Raw genomic sequence first — 17730 nt, 5'->3', positions numbered from 1 at the left:
ACACACATATATATACATATATAATATATATATATATACATATATATACACACACACACACACACACACACACACACACACACACACACACACACACACACACACATATATATATATGTTTGTACGTATGTATAAAACCATATTCTTGCATTGTAATTTATATATACTTCTATGCCTGTGATTTCTATCAGAGTGAGCAGCTATAGGACATAATATAGACTTGTAGTTGCATCTAGGTTGGTGTATTCAGTTCACATATGTCTTCTCAGGTACCTTTGAGGTTAATGCAATATTGCCATTGTAAATGAATCTTGTATAGTTCACATCATCGCGCAATATGCACTTACTTGGTTTCATTGTCAGACTTACTGATACTCTCGAGAGTAACGTTACACATGGGCTAGGTTTCAACTCTATACGTATCCCTCGGTTGTCTTTGTGTAGATTCTTCAGAGTACATATATACACGAGTCGAAAGTCCTCTACACCAGTACCACCAACATGATGTTTTCGTATGGTTGTTGATGTGCGTTATTTTGAATACCGTAGAAAGACAACCCACCACATAGTTTGGCAGAATCATCCCAACAATGCATTAACATGCCGTGCCGAATAAGACATGCCAGCGTTATATTCTTACCACTGTGCCGTGAAACATTCACACTGTTGTTCCTGAACTCTCAGCGAATGCTCATAGAAATGCCATGAAAACGTTTGAGCACACACTGCTTCACATGCCAGCCTAGTCGGAAGCAATTGGCTCATCAGGGGGTACTTAACTTAATAGCTACTAGATTCCTTCCGTTCGCAAGAAGCTAGATCTGTGGTGTAAATTATCACAAGCTGCAAAATATGTAGTTTATTATCCAGTATGATGATTGGGACATCTCGTCACCGCATTTTTGAACAAGTTGACAGGTCAATGATACAGCATACAATTCCTCCCTGCTCACAATATACAATTCGGACACACTCACAATGAAAGATTTAAATAGCTTCAACTCTAATTCATTAATAGCGAATTGCCTAACAATGACCAAGTCAATATGCGCCACGATCACAAAATGTAACTGGTAAGAAATTTCTGCTATGTGCACGTATTGAGTATACATGTTGCACAACTACAGGCATCAGCCAACAACCACGGATCTATTCATGATTTACAAGTAGTATTCATATTACAACCATTTTCTACTAGTAAATTCGAGCGACACGTATTTGGTTTCTTTTTGCAACCAATATTTAAAGATGCACTATCAAGTAAAGCTGCAATCTTCACAAAGCATTTAAATACTTGCGAAAGTAAAATGTGTCATATACTTCTATATGCTTTTATATATTTTACTAAATGACCTAAAATCAAACCTCATCCTTCGTTAGTAGCAGATTTGGCACACCCTGTACCACAGGATAGCTTCGCTTGCACTCTTCATTCGGACACACTAATTGACAATTCTGTATATCCGCTTCCATTAGAATATGATGTAAAGCGTTCATCGTGTTCTCGTCCACGTTTTCGGGCGTCGGGGCATTACTTGGCAAACCTGTGAGTTCCAGCTATACACACAAGAACGGTAATAAATGTGGCATGGTTTAAATCCAAGCAAAAGACATCACAGGTTCAATAATATACTCACATATATATGCTCACGACCCCAATCAGAAGGCGATAACTTATGGCTACGGTGTGAACTTATAGGATGTATTTGAACAAGAAGATATGCATACTAATGATTTACATAAAGCAAAGGCAGCTTGTGCATACCGAATCTGCTGCTTCTTTTAGGGCTCGCCAATCAATCTTAGGTATCATATGCCTGATAAAGTCAGGGTTCATATCGCTCTCCTCCATGTGGATGCTGCTCTCATTTGCCAACACAATCTTCAGTGGAAAGTTGTTTTTCTTGCATTTTGCGACATGGCATGTCAGCATATTGTGCGTTAAAAGCTTCATATTGCGCGTTGATATGTGTTGCAGTGTCGTACGACTAACAGATGTGTTTACGTGTAAAGTACAGTAATGGCCTGATGGAAAGTATAAGCTTTCTTCACAGCTTTCTCGTATGTATTTTACAATATCAGCTTCTTCGGAACATCGGCTGCAACATCATGTGTCTGTAGTTCTTCATTTTTTAATTTGTTGTTTTTTCCAAAAGGGGGTTTTGAGTTTTCAGGGTTTTAACTCTATATTTGGGGAACTGCAGTTGGCGCGCTTCTATTATACACGAAAGAAAATAGAAATAAGATATATAGCCTCCTGACCTCCTGAAATTCAACAGATATAGCCTTGTTCAATTTTCAGCAGGCTATGAAAGCCCATCTCATTTTCGGGATGCTATATTTAATTGATTATTTATAAGAGGCCATAGCCTATCTCTATAGTCCATATCTTCTTGTAAGAGGCTATGAGGTTTGTTGGTATTACATTAATGCACGTACACTGTACACAAGCTGAACAAATAGATACGAGCTCTCATTGCGACACTCTGTAGCTATTAAACACTGGTCGCCAGTATGTTTGATTTCTCTCAGTCCTCCATATTTTCATGGAACAAGTAGTATACACAGAAAGTGTTCCTGTGTATGTGTAACATGCGAGGTGTCACGTTCAAGCACTATCGAATACATTCGCATAGACGGGCGGGGGCGCGGCACATCCGAGTATTCTATTCAAACGCTACCATTAATATTGCTGCTTGGTTCTTAAAAATATTTTAGTGCCCTGCTAAGTATCGCAAGATTCACGCATTCTTATTACTCTGAAGCCTCTATATCTTGTATTTGAACTGGGAAATGGCGCGTGATCTGACTCTCACCAGTTCACGAGTCGATTCAGTCTTGGGAGTGTCTTCAGCCATAATCTGCATTCTTAGTGCCAATCCCTGTGATTCTCTAGCACTTGGTATTATGGTGAGATTGACCAAGTTGATTCTTCAACTTGAGCAAACGAAAGTGAATATAGTGAAAGGTGTGCCGTCTTTCTACTAGAGTGTTCAAGTATGGATTGCTTTTGACCGCACGCTGTTCATTTTGTATAGAGATTGTACCGCTTATTGCGCTCAACGCATTTATATATATTGAGACTACTGTACAACACTGGCACTACACTCTCGGTTCCATACGGTGACTCAGTCAGCACAGTGCCTATCATATTTTACGGAATGCGGTTCTGTCGTGCTTGAACTAGTCTGAAAACACGATTTCGTGGTACCGAAAGTATATTTGGAATGCAAACCGAGTGTTCATTAGATGGGGTCTGCCAATTCACAGTAGGCACTATGCTACACTACTACTTACTTTTACAGCATATAGCTGTGTAAGTCAACTCTACAGCGTTGTCAATCATAGATATTCATTTACGCAGTCAGCCAACGCTCGGAAGATCCCATAAACCAGAATGCTAAGGTCGTCTGCCATCCGAACACCAGCAGCCCCTCGGTCGGTGGGTGCTTACAATGCCAATGTTTCGGGTGGACCTGGTTTGAAGTCGACACCTCGTAAACTTCCGACATCAGGGTATGAATAATTTACTTTAAATAAATGTTGGGGTATACTTGTGACTTTGTATACGTTTGTATTATACCAGGGTGTGGGGAAGAATTGCTTGGGACATACTTCACAAAGTACTCGCTAAGATCAGCAAGTAGAATTCTCAATTCCATTTATGGGCTTGTACTGGATATTATAATCTCACAAGTTATCGATTGTTATCTTCACGAGATTCTCCTACATCATGTAATGTGGGCACTTAGTGTACTCATACATTTGTAATTTTTGGTTGGTTGTCTTGGCGACTATCTGTACTTACGATGAAGATCTTTGCATTGGGGTTTCAATTGCAAGTAGCCAATTTGAAGGATCGTATCACTACTAGAGTTTGCAGCGGATCTGTTTCTGTATCGGATACTCGCGCCTGATTACCGCAATTGTATGTACACAATATTCGGTGGATTGATTTCAGCTATTCTTGAAGGGTGCTCATGTTTCGCAGAAAGAGAGTTGCTTTGCACGTGGATCAAATTAAAGGATGTACCATGGTAACTCACTTATATATTGTTTCTTTTATATACACGTGGCGTTGTATATCATCGATTTCAGGATTGTTATTATACCTTGTGACTATCCTATTTTGTACCAATGATGCCAGCTAGGGGTAATGTGCGCAGACTTCATAGCAGCTATTGATATAGGTGTATGAATAGAAAGCTTATATTTTTAAGTCGTATGTTCTAATTACAAGCACATGAGCGGATGTTTTTACTCATAGTTTAATCTGACGAATCCAGTTATTAGCATGCACGAGGTATATTATCAGCGAGATCGATAAAAATAAAAAATACGAAATATGTCGAAAGGTGTTAACGATAAAAGCATGAAGAGTACGATGATCGCGCTTTCCTCAGTGATATAGCTATTTCTTTCCAATGTCCGATAAACATAGTTAAGTTTTAGTACAAAAATGGCTCCGAGTTTAATCGCGTGGCACTGGATTTTGGTCGAGTACTAGTATGATTGAGTCAAATGCACTCGCAAACTCTTTCGCCTTCAATTGGAAAGAGCATATCTACTTATACTAGTAGGTGTGGCTATCCCTAGCTAAAAAATGCGATCGTATTTGAACCATCTGTCAACATATATATATATATATATATATATATATAAATTTGTCTTGCACTTGTAAAAATGGAGCGCATAGCCCACAAACCGGATCACGGGTTACAGTGTGCTGCGCTGCACTACACTATACGACGTTTGTTGCCTTCAGGGCTTGGAAAGTACACGTTTTTGAAGACTGTTTCAGTGGTGTGTGGGAAGCTGCTGAATAATACATCCTCCGCACACTTGGCGAGAGTCATACACTCTACAGTTGTGGAATTCTTGCGTGCGCATGTGAACAGCTTTGCAGCTCAGGCTATATTTATGCGATACTTAGGTACAGACACGGATCGTGAGCCGTAGCTGATCGACCCAGACATCTCTTAGGACGATCCCGCAGCGAATACAATTCAGAGCATACAGAGCATATTGCAACCTCTTAGCATGTAATTTGAATACAGTATGGGACACGGAAGATATTCTCATTAAATAGATGTCGTACCTTTAATGCAAAAAAATGCACCAGACGAAAGTCGGCGAAGCGTCAGAAGAGCTGCAATCAATCTAGTGCACGGACAGCTCCAGAAGTGTATATAGGTAAGTGCATTGCCGGTTTTTTATTCGTAATACCGATTTTGCAACCTGCGCAAGCTTAAAGGTGCTGTATATGCGATGAGTGTGCATTGATGCCCTACCGGATACGCCTACTTGATACGCCACACGTTGTTGTGCTGTGTCTCTAATCGCATCGAGACAAGCTTCGAAATTACAACTACCATGTCCCTCATGAAGACTAGTGCGGAAACATGGCACGATCGCCCTGTGTGGTGAGAAAGAGGAAACTATGAAGGACACACAGGGTTGTTACGGGTTAAGAAATGCTACCTACACAGTTTGTCATAACCTACTGAATGCTAAGTATACTTAAATGCGCACAATCAGCTGTAGTCGAGGGAAGAGGCCTCGCGCTTGAGTCCGGATTGGCTGTCATTGGTATGAACATAGAGAGTCCGAAATAGCTGTAATTGATATGAATACAGATGTATATTGCGTCTTGTGTCGACGTCAGTTGACCCAAGAGCCCTCCTTTCAGTTCTTTATATATATGTGTATGCAGGACTCATTACGCCTAAACATTGAATTTCAAGAAGATAAGTGACGGATCGCACGTGTAAATCTCGCTTATTCACTTTCCAACTTATCGAGTTTCCCTACTATTCCATGGTCTATATAACTCATATATATCCCCTTGTATGCTCTCGCAGATGTAAATAGACCGTAAGTGGATCGTGTTATCAGAGATCGTGCTATCAGAGATCCCCCGCCACTTTGGTCTTGTGGGTACGCACGCGACTTGCTGCTGTTATGATTTTATGCTTGCGCCAGAGCTTCAAGTGAGCCTATATACGTCTTTATATACATAGGACATGCCCTGTTGATCCAATTCAATAGATTCACTTGTTTGCAATCATGCCAAGTTCGCGTAACATTCACACCTCTCAAAGCAGTAGTCTGCTTGTAGCTCGAAGTCGTTCGCACTGGTCTGAACACGCACAAGCAAAGCTGGAGAAAGATTTCTGAAGTCATAACTTAAACTCCTGTATGAAATAGACATTTACAGCTCTTCCAATTCACTGAGAGCCAAAGCTTGGTGAAGACTCTGACCACTATCCAGATGTACGAACCAAAAGCGGTGTGTAAGTGTGGCGTAGAGTTTGCGAATCTTCATTGATTGATGGAAATTGATGGCAACAGCTGAAGGTGTTAATTAAAATCTAAACGATAGTATGATCAAGTGACGAATTTAGAAATCTTGAATACTTGTTTTGCTTATAAACATAGTTAGGTAGTCCTAGTTCACTGATTGGACGTGGATCCCATCTTGTATCCTGTTCGCAGCTCATCATGCCCAATACAGCGTGTATCAATGGTAAAACCACCCACATGTACCGAGTGCTAAGCGAGAGCTTTCCTGAGATCCCAATCGTCACGGTCTCCAGAAGCTATTTTAACGAAGCCAGAGGTAATGTTTAATTCACATCGTGTACATGAGTGACAGGTCGCATTGGTGTATATGCCCGCCATACAGAGAAAAAGGCAGGTGTGGAATGGAGCGACCCCTGAGAGATCATTGTAATAGTGGGATAGATATTTGGTTGGATAAAGTGTTATACGAATAGCTATGATAGTTTGTATATCTGATTCATATCTTTTCGAATCTACAGGTCTGGAGATGATCCGCAAACTGTGCCAGAATGACGTATTGAAAGCTGTGGAGATTGAAGTGTCGAAGAAGTATGTAAGGTTTTATCTTGATAGTGTTCATGTGGTTTAGAAATGAATATATTTACTTCTATTTTGATCGAAAGGAAAGCACCAGTGCACGCACGGATGGTACTTGTTGCAATATTCATTATCGGAACTAGTTTGGAAATACAACAGGAAAGTTCTCGCCTGATGAACCCCCTGAATTAATAGGAAAATTTCAACTATATTGCTGCATTTTATTCTCGACCTGGCAGCATCTGTCGGTTTCCCTCTATAACCTGCAATCTAGTATATACATATAACTAATAGGATATAGTAATTGATATTATTAGATGACTTTTGTTGTTACAGGTACTACACCCTCGCAACAGCAGCGACACTGCTCAAGTACGTGAAACACGTCCATTGTATGATCTATGCGCCCAGATCGTTGCATGTCAGCTTTTCATCAGGGTTCCAGGTCATGATGATCGGTAAGTATATAGCCGGCCTACATTACAAACTCTGAGCTCATATGTAATAAGACTAAGGTTTGCCGATTTGAAACTTCATTCCGTGTTGCAAAATGCAGATATACACTCTGCCCGTTACTTGGAGCTGGCCTGCAACAAGAGGGACGTACAGGTGAGTGAGACAAGTACGCATTACAGTTTGTGGCCAATTCGCACCAAGTATTCTGTCGAAGATCTATTCATTACCATTAAAACGAGGTGTTTATAGTCTAATGATAACTCGACTTTGGCATACAACATTTAAATATCCACCGGGGTTTCTGATCGATTCAAATGCCAAACTTTAAAACTCAGATGAAGAGTTCGCTACTTGATGTGTTAAACCAAACACACACATCCGGCGGAGCGAGACTGCTACGCATGAATATACTGCAGCCTTCTACAGGTACATGCTACAGTAAATTAAATGGGTGCAGCTCGCCCGAACGTTGATCTTCTAGCTTTAATTGTTTCTTGTAGTGCGGAATACCGTACTCCATAACTGTATTGGTAAATGCTCACTGTACCCTGAATTTATATGGCGGGTGAATAAATACGCGATGCACACTCTGCTGACGATAGTAGTGTGTCACGTGACCTAGGTTTCGACCAAAAATTACTGGAACTGCCCGGGTTATCAGACATTTTTGTGTAGTCGATCTCCGCTAGTAATATGTTTACCTTTATACTGCTCGAAGGCAGATTGTCGGCATATGCATCTAGATATTCAGGACATCATTTACATTTCCATGCCATATATGCCTACGTCAATATTGAAAAAGTAGTATCTTTGTGCATCAATGCGCTATTTGTAGTAACGGTAGTATCCTGCTTCGGAGCATAGCCGGTACCACCCATGGCTCATCCCCCTCATCAAATATCACCCTTTGCAATCCCGACAAGTGCTTGTGCACTCATCATACGTAACGTCCCATGCGGATTAAGCGCAGGTTTACAATTGCGATTAGATTGTGAATACATCGCTTCGATGTTGCTAGGATCATTTTTGTAATGCAGTCTTTGAAGACACTAGATTCTTTTACCGTCGTCACCTACAAACTTCGCGAGATTTGATATATTTGCACGTGTATTATGTATGTGTTTTTTAAGATTGCCACAATATTTATCGCACTTGGTTGTCTAGAGTGTGCACATGATAATTGGTACACAAATGTTCTGTGCTTGTACATACCGAGTGCTAATATTTATTGCGGTGGAGACGTATACAACCAATTGCACTAATTCAACAACACTTCAAATGCTCTATGCGCATAGATGTAGCCACCATACAGACACGACAGGAAAGTGTACAGGAGCTACTGCAGAATGAGGTATGGGCTCGTCGCAAACACTAGTTCATATGATTTATCGACATAATTGCTATAGCCGTAGAAATTTAAAATTGATATAGCGGTGTAAATCTAAATTCATTATAGACGTATAGATCAATAGTTATTCTAGCCATCAAAATCTAAAACTGTTTTAACCGTAATTGTATACATTAATAGAGTGTAAATTTGTTGACTGCTCCACTTTAACCGTGTTTATTCTTGTACTTCATTACCAGGATTTGTTCGATATGCTCAAGAGCGTACTGGGCAGGTTTCTTGATTTGGATCATCTCCTAGTGACTGTAAGTGGAAGAACTGTAATGTTGTTTCTCTTTTTGAACTTTGTTTTGGAATAGGTGGCGATGCTTCGTCAAAGCGTTGGCGCTATATATACACGCGGAGATATCCTTTGCTATTTCTTTCAGCTTGCCAAGCCCGTGATTAGCGAGAATCTCCGGACAGTTGAAGCAAACATCACATGCATCATCAAACTCAAACATGGTAGGTGTAGATCTGTGCTTAGCTTGTATTTACTACAGGTGTATTGTGTGGTGCACCACAACTAGCCACTATAGATACTGGAAGGTATCTTTTTTCTGAAGAATACGTTTTCATATTGTAGCCGTATCACCAATATCCTTTGGAATAATGGTGTAGGTGACAACAACGATCACGATTGTAGCATTCAAGTTGATTTGTGATTATTATATAGGTATAATGTTTTCATGCAACATTGAGTAGGGACCACGCTCCAACTCACTATGAATCGAATGATTGAAGCACGCCGAGATTGAATATACTCTGTACTAAAGTCGCTATCCCTCCTTGTTGTTTGCAGTGCTGGATATAATACCAGCGCTGATTAAAGCTTTGGATATGGCATCATCCACCCTGCTTAAGACTTACGCTGAGGTACGATGATTCTTGTACATTTGTATATGCAAGTGCAGGTGCGGCTGCAAGCATATTCGAATGTTAATTTCAATTTACCTGTACGTATATTTAGTCGTGAGAGAGGCGTTCGATGAAATTTGTTCCTATTTTGGGAAATCAATATACTCACTGCTCTTGCACGTCGGAAGGTCGCTGCGCAATCTCCGATCTATACATCCCTACAGTGATATCGTGTGCCAACATGCACAAAACAGTGAGTGTGTCTCCAAATGTAATATTATTCGTTGTTTTCTGATGTTGTTTTCGTTTTAATGTACATGTACCAAATAATGCGTGTACCTGATAAGGCTGTAGAATACGTAAGCGGTTTGTCGTATCTAAAAACGATAGTGAATACATGAGCGTGCATGCTGCATGGCTTGTGTGCACTAGTTGCATCATAACATCATTTACGAAGTTACCTGGCTATTGTTCTATGTATGTGTTCAGAAATATTGTACAGCAACCATAAGTTCGTGTGCACTGCAGCACAATTGCATATGTTCGCTTCGTGCGCGCGGTAGGTCTAGTCGCACTTTGGGGTCCTGTACGATTTAGTTACACATTTTCTAAGTAACGCCGTCTTAATAAGAAACCTCGATTTGGCCAGCAGCGCTGATGGGATCATAATCTCATCCAAATCGAGCCAATATAGGTCATTATCTCTATATCGCCGCTACTAAATATACAGCTATTGAAAGATGAACGCTATGCAGCTATGCGGGATACTATTGCCACAGTCATAGATGAAGGAGCCACTTGGCACAGGAGCACAGTCAAAATGCAGACTCAAAAGTGCTTCGCTGTGAAGGTATGAGGTAAATAAGTAGTGTATTGTATTGTTGTGACATTAGTCCCTGAATTACGCCATAAAACATGCGAGATTTCAGCATTTTAGTCATCAACGAGACAGGCTTTTCAATAGAAAAGCATGCTTCGAAGATATTGAGTGTTATCTATGTATGTTTGTAACCGTCGGGCGGCTGTGTGGTGTGCTTGGTATACACTTCACGTCAAAAACAAAACGGCAGCTACATGCAATAATATGCGAGTAACCACTGCATTGGAATATCTGAATAAGAAATTTGTTTGGTTTTTTCACAGGCTCATTCTGGAACATTTCTATCATTGATACGCAGGAATCGGTGAACGGACTGCTTGACGTTGGTATGTATGCTGGATGCCGAACGTGGCAAAAGTTATATTATGGGTTTACGCATATATTTCGATTAATATCTAAGAACTAAAGTCATTTTCACTCTAATATAGCACGTGGTACGTACACGGAGACGATCGAAGCCATCCAAATGGTATGTGCTGCATAGTATCTACGATATATGCATCCGAACAAAGAAACACGGAGATATTCATCGATTTTACAGTCTTGTGTCACAAGACATTTGCAAAATGTCAGCCGGGCAGTATGTGCTAAATCGCAGGTCAAATATAAGACGCCCCAAGCATTGTGTGTTACAAAATTGATGTGATATTTCCTCCAGGCAATGTATCTTGTGACTTGGCTGTATTGAAGCTGTAAGCACAATTTTGTATAGTACTCAAAGGCTGAATATTGTTCGATAAATCTTTCGATCTACTGATATGCAGCGCATACTTGAGCAGTAAATGTCGCCTGGTTGCCAGAATACATTGCTCAAATTGTAGATAGACTATTCATACGTACTAAACACAAATGCTAAGTCAACAATCTCAACCTAGCAGTTTTTAGTCCGCGAACGAGTCATCACAGTCAATGTATATACAGCTCACCATAAACTTGGCATATTACACAAGATGTTTCACAAAAAAAGGTTCACTGGTATTGTTAAGTAGAGGTCTCGCTCGTAATGGGAGACACTGTTATTTTCACATTCCTGAGCAGCAGTCATAACCAGCAGACGAGTATTTTGTGCCTTGCATCAGAAATACAGTCATTGGTAATTGTGATTTGGTTGACTCGCACATCAGACAGGCATTACTTTTCGTTCAGCAGTTGGGTAGTAGAATAGTAGTAGATGCAAGTAGTCATATAGTATAGTAAGTATAGATAATCAATTGATATTGCTGGTATAAAGAAAAATATTTTAAGTGGTTGTTCAATTCGTTGCGTGAGAAAATAGCGATCAGATGAAAAGGCAAGCAGGTATTTCCACTTCTGACCATGGGCTACCCTATTGGGTTCTGTGCAGTTGATTCAGCAGTATGGCGAAGACTATAAGTTGAAGCTGCAGCCTGTATATAGCCTCGCGAAAGGTAAGCAAGTCCGGTGCTTTTATGAGATGTACCTGTATATAAAATAGAGAACAGCAATTTTATATCGAGTCCGGTACTTCCATAAGCTGTACATGCGCACACGCTATAGAGTGGCTATCCTAGTACCTGTCAAGGTTCCAAGGAGGCCAATTTTGTGAGATGAAAAAGATTGCGCCAATATTGGCGTTAAATATGTGATTTGCCCTTTGAACTATATTTGGGACTGCTTTAGGCACTACATACCATACTCTTACTGTGACGAAAAAATCCGAGTTCTGCTAAGCTACGGTGCCGCATGGTATATCTTCAGGGTATCGAATTATCGTCGAGAAGCCCCTGAATACTGGTTCGTTGCCAGACATCTTTATACAACAGCAGCCAATGAAGAAGAAAACTCAAACAAACTGCACCACCCGTGATCTGGTAGGTATTATATATAAGACGCCAAAGCTCGTACTCGGACTATACAGCAAAGTCAGAGGTATCACATGCTTTAGGTATGCACAACCCCTCCCCCCCCCCGCTTTGTTTTGCTTAACTCATCAACTCCTTTCTAAATTTTAGATCCGCTACAACGGTATGGCTCTACCCCAGGTGCAACAAGTGTGAATGAAGATAGCGTGCAGAATCTCCGATAACAAAGAGACTTACGAAGTGGGCCTGCTCGGTGAAGCCTTTCGATTTGCCTGTCAATACATACAAACTATCTCTATAGACATGTTGAGATATTTTTCTGACAATATCAATGAGTTATCTGCGAGACGTATAAGAAACTATTAGTCTTTGTTGACAACTAAATCGAGTCACTTTGAAACTTTTGCATGCGCATCGGTTTGGTACAGACCGTATGGCGGAATCGCTGGAAGAGGTCTACTTGATGAGTGGCATGTAAGTTCAATCTTACATATCAATGTGTGTATTGAAAACACGTCCACGCCAGGCTATCCAAGCACCGATAAACAACCTTTTGCGCTTGCCAAGTGCCTGCCAAGTAAAAAGTCAGCAATTTTACAATTTTATAGTCGGCAATTTTATCTGTTGGGGGTATGTTGCCTTGATTGTCGCTTCTAATCTTTGTTCGCACCTCTCAACCCTCGATGCAGAGTCGTTGGCAAGATATTTCACAATATACAAGACAATATGGGGCTGCTGTTCAAGGTATGCTTGAATGAAATGACGTGAATTTGGGTTTGGGTTGCTTTTTCTTCAACTCGTGCAAATGTCAACAGCTATTATTCGGGGTACGACTTTTAGTCTAGGTCCACGGATGTGGATGAGATTGCCGGAGTTCTCATAAATGGTATTTGTGTTCATAGTATCTAAGTAACAGCGATGAATTTCACAACTAAACATAGTGAGTCATATACTTTTCATGTGAATTTTATCTTTCACTACTTCCATCAAACCACGCAAACGGTCCTAGGCGAAGTAGTTTATGTTTAAACCTTGGTATTACATTGGTAGATAATAACAGTAATCAGTCACTTTTTTGTGATTGGACTAACACAGCTCGTGGACTGTGTGGCGATGTCCGACATGCTGCTGTCATTCGCACACACCGTACTGAGCGCACCTGACGTCTATGGTACGTATGTCCCATGCTCTGGAGAACAATGTACGGTATAGACAATGTCATTGAGTTTGCTATCTCGTAACTATTGAATTTTATACGAGTCAAATTGAAGTTTATCTCGATCTACACGAGCTTTTTTGTACGCACACTCGCTCAATGCTAGATATGGTAAAAATGATAACATCAAGTGTCTCAAACGCGTGCCACCTTACGAATGTATTCACAGTCAAGCCAGACTTTACGAATACCCTGGTTATCAAGGATGGTCGGCACCCTATTATAGAGGTAAAGTATTTATTATGATATCAGATTTCGAATATACGCAAGCGGTTTTCGCGTCAGGCATGCAGTGAAGTGTGGCCAAATGAATTTTGATATTTACAGAATCACGCCCCATTGCAGTGATAGTGTAGTGTAGCTATGAACTTTTATTATTCTAAATATTGTAGGGTCAGTGTTTGCTTTATTGAGGCATCTGTCATATACGATCGACAATCCACGCTGCCGATACGTTGGTAATGTTGTATGGGGCAGAGATTCGATCCTTATCTTGGCTGCAATCTCCAGTTGTATTGATAGTGCTAGTAGGCTAGGTTAAAGTCTCACATATCTAGATACACAACTCTGGCTACAATAGAAGCTTTGATAGCCCAGTAGATATGCGCATGTGCATGCATAAGTTATTATACCGCTGTGGATAATAGTTTGTAAATCCGTCAAAGTACGAGTGTGTTCTAGTTAGGTTGTCAAACAGGTACTTATGCACGACTTATTGGTTAGCGAATACATGTGAACTTCCGGAGTATTGAATCTCAACCCCACCTGCATTCGTTCAATATTTAAGTATGTAGTCCTCATCACTGGTAGACGTTTTAAACCCAGCCAAGTCTAGTTGTGTGTAAAACTATATCATTTTATTCGAAGTAACAGATCGAGAAACACAATACACAGGCTCTGTCGCTGTCTCCGGAACTGATACCGAATGATGTGTACATGAGCAGGAGTTCCAATTTGCTGGTAATATCTGGTCCGAATATGGTAAGAGCCCGATGGGAACGCACAACTTTGACATCAAAAACGTAGTGAGAACATTTAGAACATTTAGAGGAATGGATAACACTTGCATCGCGTACCAATGTGCGGGTGTCAACTGCCACTCAGAGGCAAGCAGAATAATCGCACCAGCATATTAAGGGCCAACTCATGTTCTAAACAAGTAGAATAAGAGTTCAAACTCTGGTTTATTCTGTGGGTGAGTCCATTTATGATGCTTGTTTACAATACCATCGTTGCGCCGTGAACTGTGAACTGCAAATGTGCCGATATGACGAATGAATACGAATACAATATAGTTGTCCATGATTCAATTGCTTTGGCTTTGCAGTGCATCATCATAATCGCTTGATGATAAATTCATTGATTCCTTTGACACACAGAGCGGGAAGTCAACCTATTTGCAGCAGATGGCCCTCCTACAGATTATGGTATGCGAACGAACTTAACTAGCAATCATCTCGCAAAATATTCTCGAGATATGTATAATAGTACGATAGGTGTGGGCAGGTAGGCAACATAGTTGCAGCAGTTGCTCTCGTGGAGGCCCTGTCCACCAGATCACTGTTATACATACATCTAAATTGGACAAATCTCACGATTAGAACATAGATATCTCAGATGTGGATATATACAATAGCAATAGCATTGCAATGTTGTGCTCAACTCGCCTTTGTGCGCAAACTTGGCCCTGTATATTCAACCTCCCTATACGAGTGTGTTCTCTTTAGTTCGTACACTCCAACAAATATAACTTCTATATTCACACCCTGGAGAGTCCAAATAGTTATATAGGGGCTGCATTCCGGCGTGTACAATCTATCCGATTCAAGTATATTTCGATTTTTTGTTTCCCAGAAAAACTACCCCACTACCTGTATTGGCTCCCGTATACACTTACCGCTGTTGTCTGCGTTCATTGTCAGGCTGATAGAATCGCAACACACAATTCACCGCTGTAGACATCGACTTGTTTGTGCGTTTATACATATAATGTATATATGCTACCTCAGGCGAGTACAATCCTGCAGTACAACTCTGTTGTGCTGTTGTACGTCCACACTCGCTGAGTGTATCGTTTTAAGTTCGAGCATTCCCGCAAATCTTGACTTTCTGTTATCCACAGCACAAAAAGCATCACTTTTTTGCACAGTTGAAAGTGTACATTTACACTCACTACTCAAGTATGCCACCCTTGGTTCGTACACTCAGCATTTTCAACTTACTGCTGTGTCGATTAATGCACTTCATCTACTCTACGGCAATAGGCACAGATGGGCCTATACGTTCCTGCTCGTTACGCGTCGTTTTCCGTCTGCGATCATTTGTTTGCGCGTGCCGGATCGGATTCTGAATTGGAAACGAATAGTAGCACGTTTATGATGGAGGTAAGTCTACACTTAGCGCATTGTGTTTCTAAAGGGCCGGGATACTAGTTGAAGAACTTCCACGCAGAAGGTCAACAACAGCACTTCTATACACATGTGAGTCTGATTCATCTTTACGAGGTCTATATACTGGTAGTAGCTTTTATTCACGATGGAAGTAATTTGGGAGTGTGTATGCTTAATACGCAGTGAAGTATATAACCAGAAATCCCTTGCATTCATATGGCCTATCTGGCACTCGTGGTACCTTCACTGTAGAGATCGGATGGTGTGCGCGCGAATGAATATTTATTGTGAGTCTACTTTCAAGAGTTAAAAGATTTTCGCGTAACGGGCATAGCTGTGCAACACGAATTGCCACATACTACCCGATTGTTGATGCATCGAAAACCGTCTATTACCGGTTTCGCGCTTGTTGCGTTGGAATAACGATGTAAGAGGTGAAGTTTGAGATAATCGAAGTACGTACCTAAGCCTCGGCAAAGAATAATGGGAAGTTGTAATGGTTGGTTAGAGGGTCCTTGTGTTTATTCTAGTAAAAACAATCATAACAACTCACCTATCAGTGGTACAGACGTGTTACTAGTGCACGTTTGAATGCTTTAGTCGTCATGTCTTCTGCGTTCACAGTCTAAACAGATCGCAAACATACTGTTGAATGCGACGCCATCATCCTTCGTAATTGTGGATGAGCTCGGACGAGGTAGGTCATAGTTATAAGCGACACGATCGACTGATGTATGAGGTATAATCATCTGTATACGGGTTTGAGTAAGATACGCTGGTGTGTGATGATTTAAGTTTAACATTTCTTTCAGAATAGTGTACATATCCCAGTAGGAGTCAGAATAAGGTGATACATTCTATAGTGTGATATACGTTTGACTGGTGTAGAAGTTATATTCACATTGCTGAAATGAGCTAGGAAGCAGTCAGTCACTTTGTCGAGTAACAATTTAAAGTATCGCTTGCACTAAGTCACATAATATCAGAAAGCTGGGAAAAATTGAATTACTAAGTGTAGAAGTGTATTTGGATTGTGTGCATAGTGTGTAGGTGTATGTATGTCTATCTATGACTGGTAAGGGGATGTGTGCGTTCTGTGGTGGTGATTGGCAGTATGAAAAGATAAATCGATGGAACAGCTCACACAGGTTTGCTGCATGGACTGTTTTACGATCACGATATATCGATTTTTCAATTTCAGTGCATGATGTAACAATACTTCTCTTTTGTGGTCCGAGTGCCATAAATTTACGCCACCACAGTCAAACTGAATTTAGGCTTTCCGATTTCTCTCTGGTATCTATAATGCAATAATTCTCATACCCTCAGCTGATGCCTTCTCTGTTCATCCCCAGACATAACTGATCTGGACAATGAATCTTGTATTATCAAACACAAGCTAGCCCTGAAAGTTTAATGATTAACCGATCGACTGCAACTTATCTTGCATCATCGAATGTTGCCTTCCTTGTATCGTTCTCAGGTACTACCGATCTCGAAGGCAGTGCTCTATGCTGTGCGGTGTGCGAGTATCTGGCGGTAAGTGTAGAGTGAAATGACTACTTCATCGTCACAACTTCACTCATCAATGGATCTCATCCCCAATGGATATACAATAGGGAGGGTCTCTGCATATTTCAGTTGAAAACACTGCATTTGGGCTTTCATTTATGCTACAAACGTCAAAGATCACACTGAGACTAGAATGTATGTGTACTAACCGAACTACGGATTCGTATCAAATTACCAGAATTCGGGCACGTTCTGTCTCTTTGCCACACACTATCCGGATGTCGGCGCGCTGAGTGATGTCTACCCCTCCATTACTTCGTAAGTTTACG

The 17730-nt window shown here is 40.8% G+C and overlaps 2 protein-coding genes across 2 annotated transcripts; one reads left to right on the top strand and one right to left on the bottom strand.

Annotated features, from left to right (window-relative positions):
- Positions 1–1315: 1315 nt before the first annotated feature.
- On the bottom strand, positions 1316–2039 carry SARC_06277 (hypothetical protein). Its single transcript, XM_014299817.1, has 2 exons — positions 1766–2039; positions 1316–1557 (listed from the first exon to the last, which is right to left on the bottom strand). The coding sequence occupies exons 1-2, from the start codon at positions 1952–1954 to the stop codon at positions 1360–1362; spliced, it is 387 nt and encodes a 128-aa protein (XP_014155292.1). The 5' UTR covers positions 1955–2039; the 3' UTR covers positions 1316–1359.
- A 6581-nt stretch (positions 2040–8620) lies between these two features.
- SARC_06276 (hypothetical protein) lies at positions 8621–9598 on the top strand (the record flags this gene model as incomplete). The annotated part of the gene is made up of 3 exons (XM_014299816.1): positions 8621–8686; positions 9112–9187; positions 9525–9598. Coding segments are annotated over 3 exons (216 nt in total), but the record flags the coding sequence as incomplete, so codon positions are not given.
- Between the last annotated feature and the right edge of the window lie 8132 nt (positions 9599–17730).

This window comes from Sphaeroforma arctica (genome assembly GCF_001186125.1).
Source record: "Sphaeroforma arctica JP610 unplaced genomic scaffold supercont1.441, whole genome shotgun sequence".
In the NCBI taxonomy this organism is placed as follows: domain Eukaryota; class Ichthyosporea; order Ichthyophonida; genus Sphaeroforma; species Sphaeroforma arctica.
This window is presented reverse-complemented; position numbering and strand designations above follow the sequence as displayed.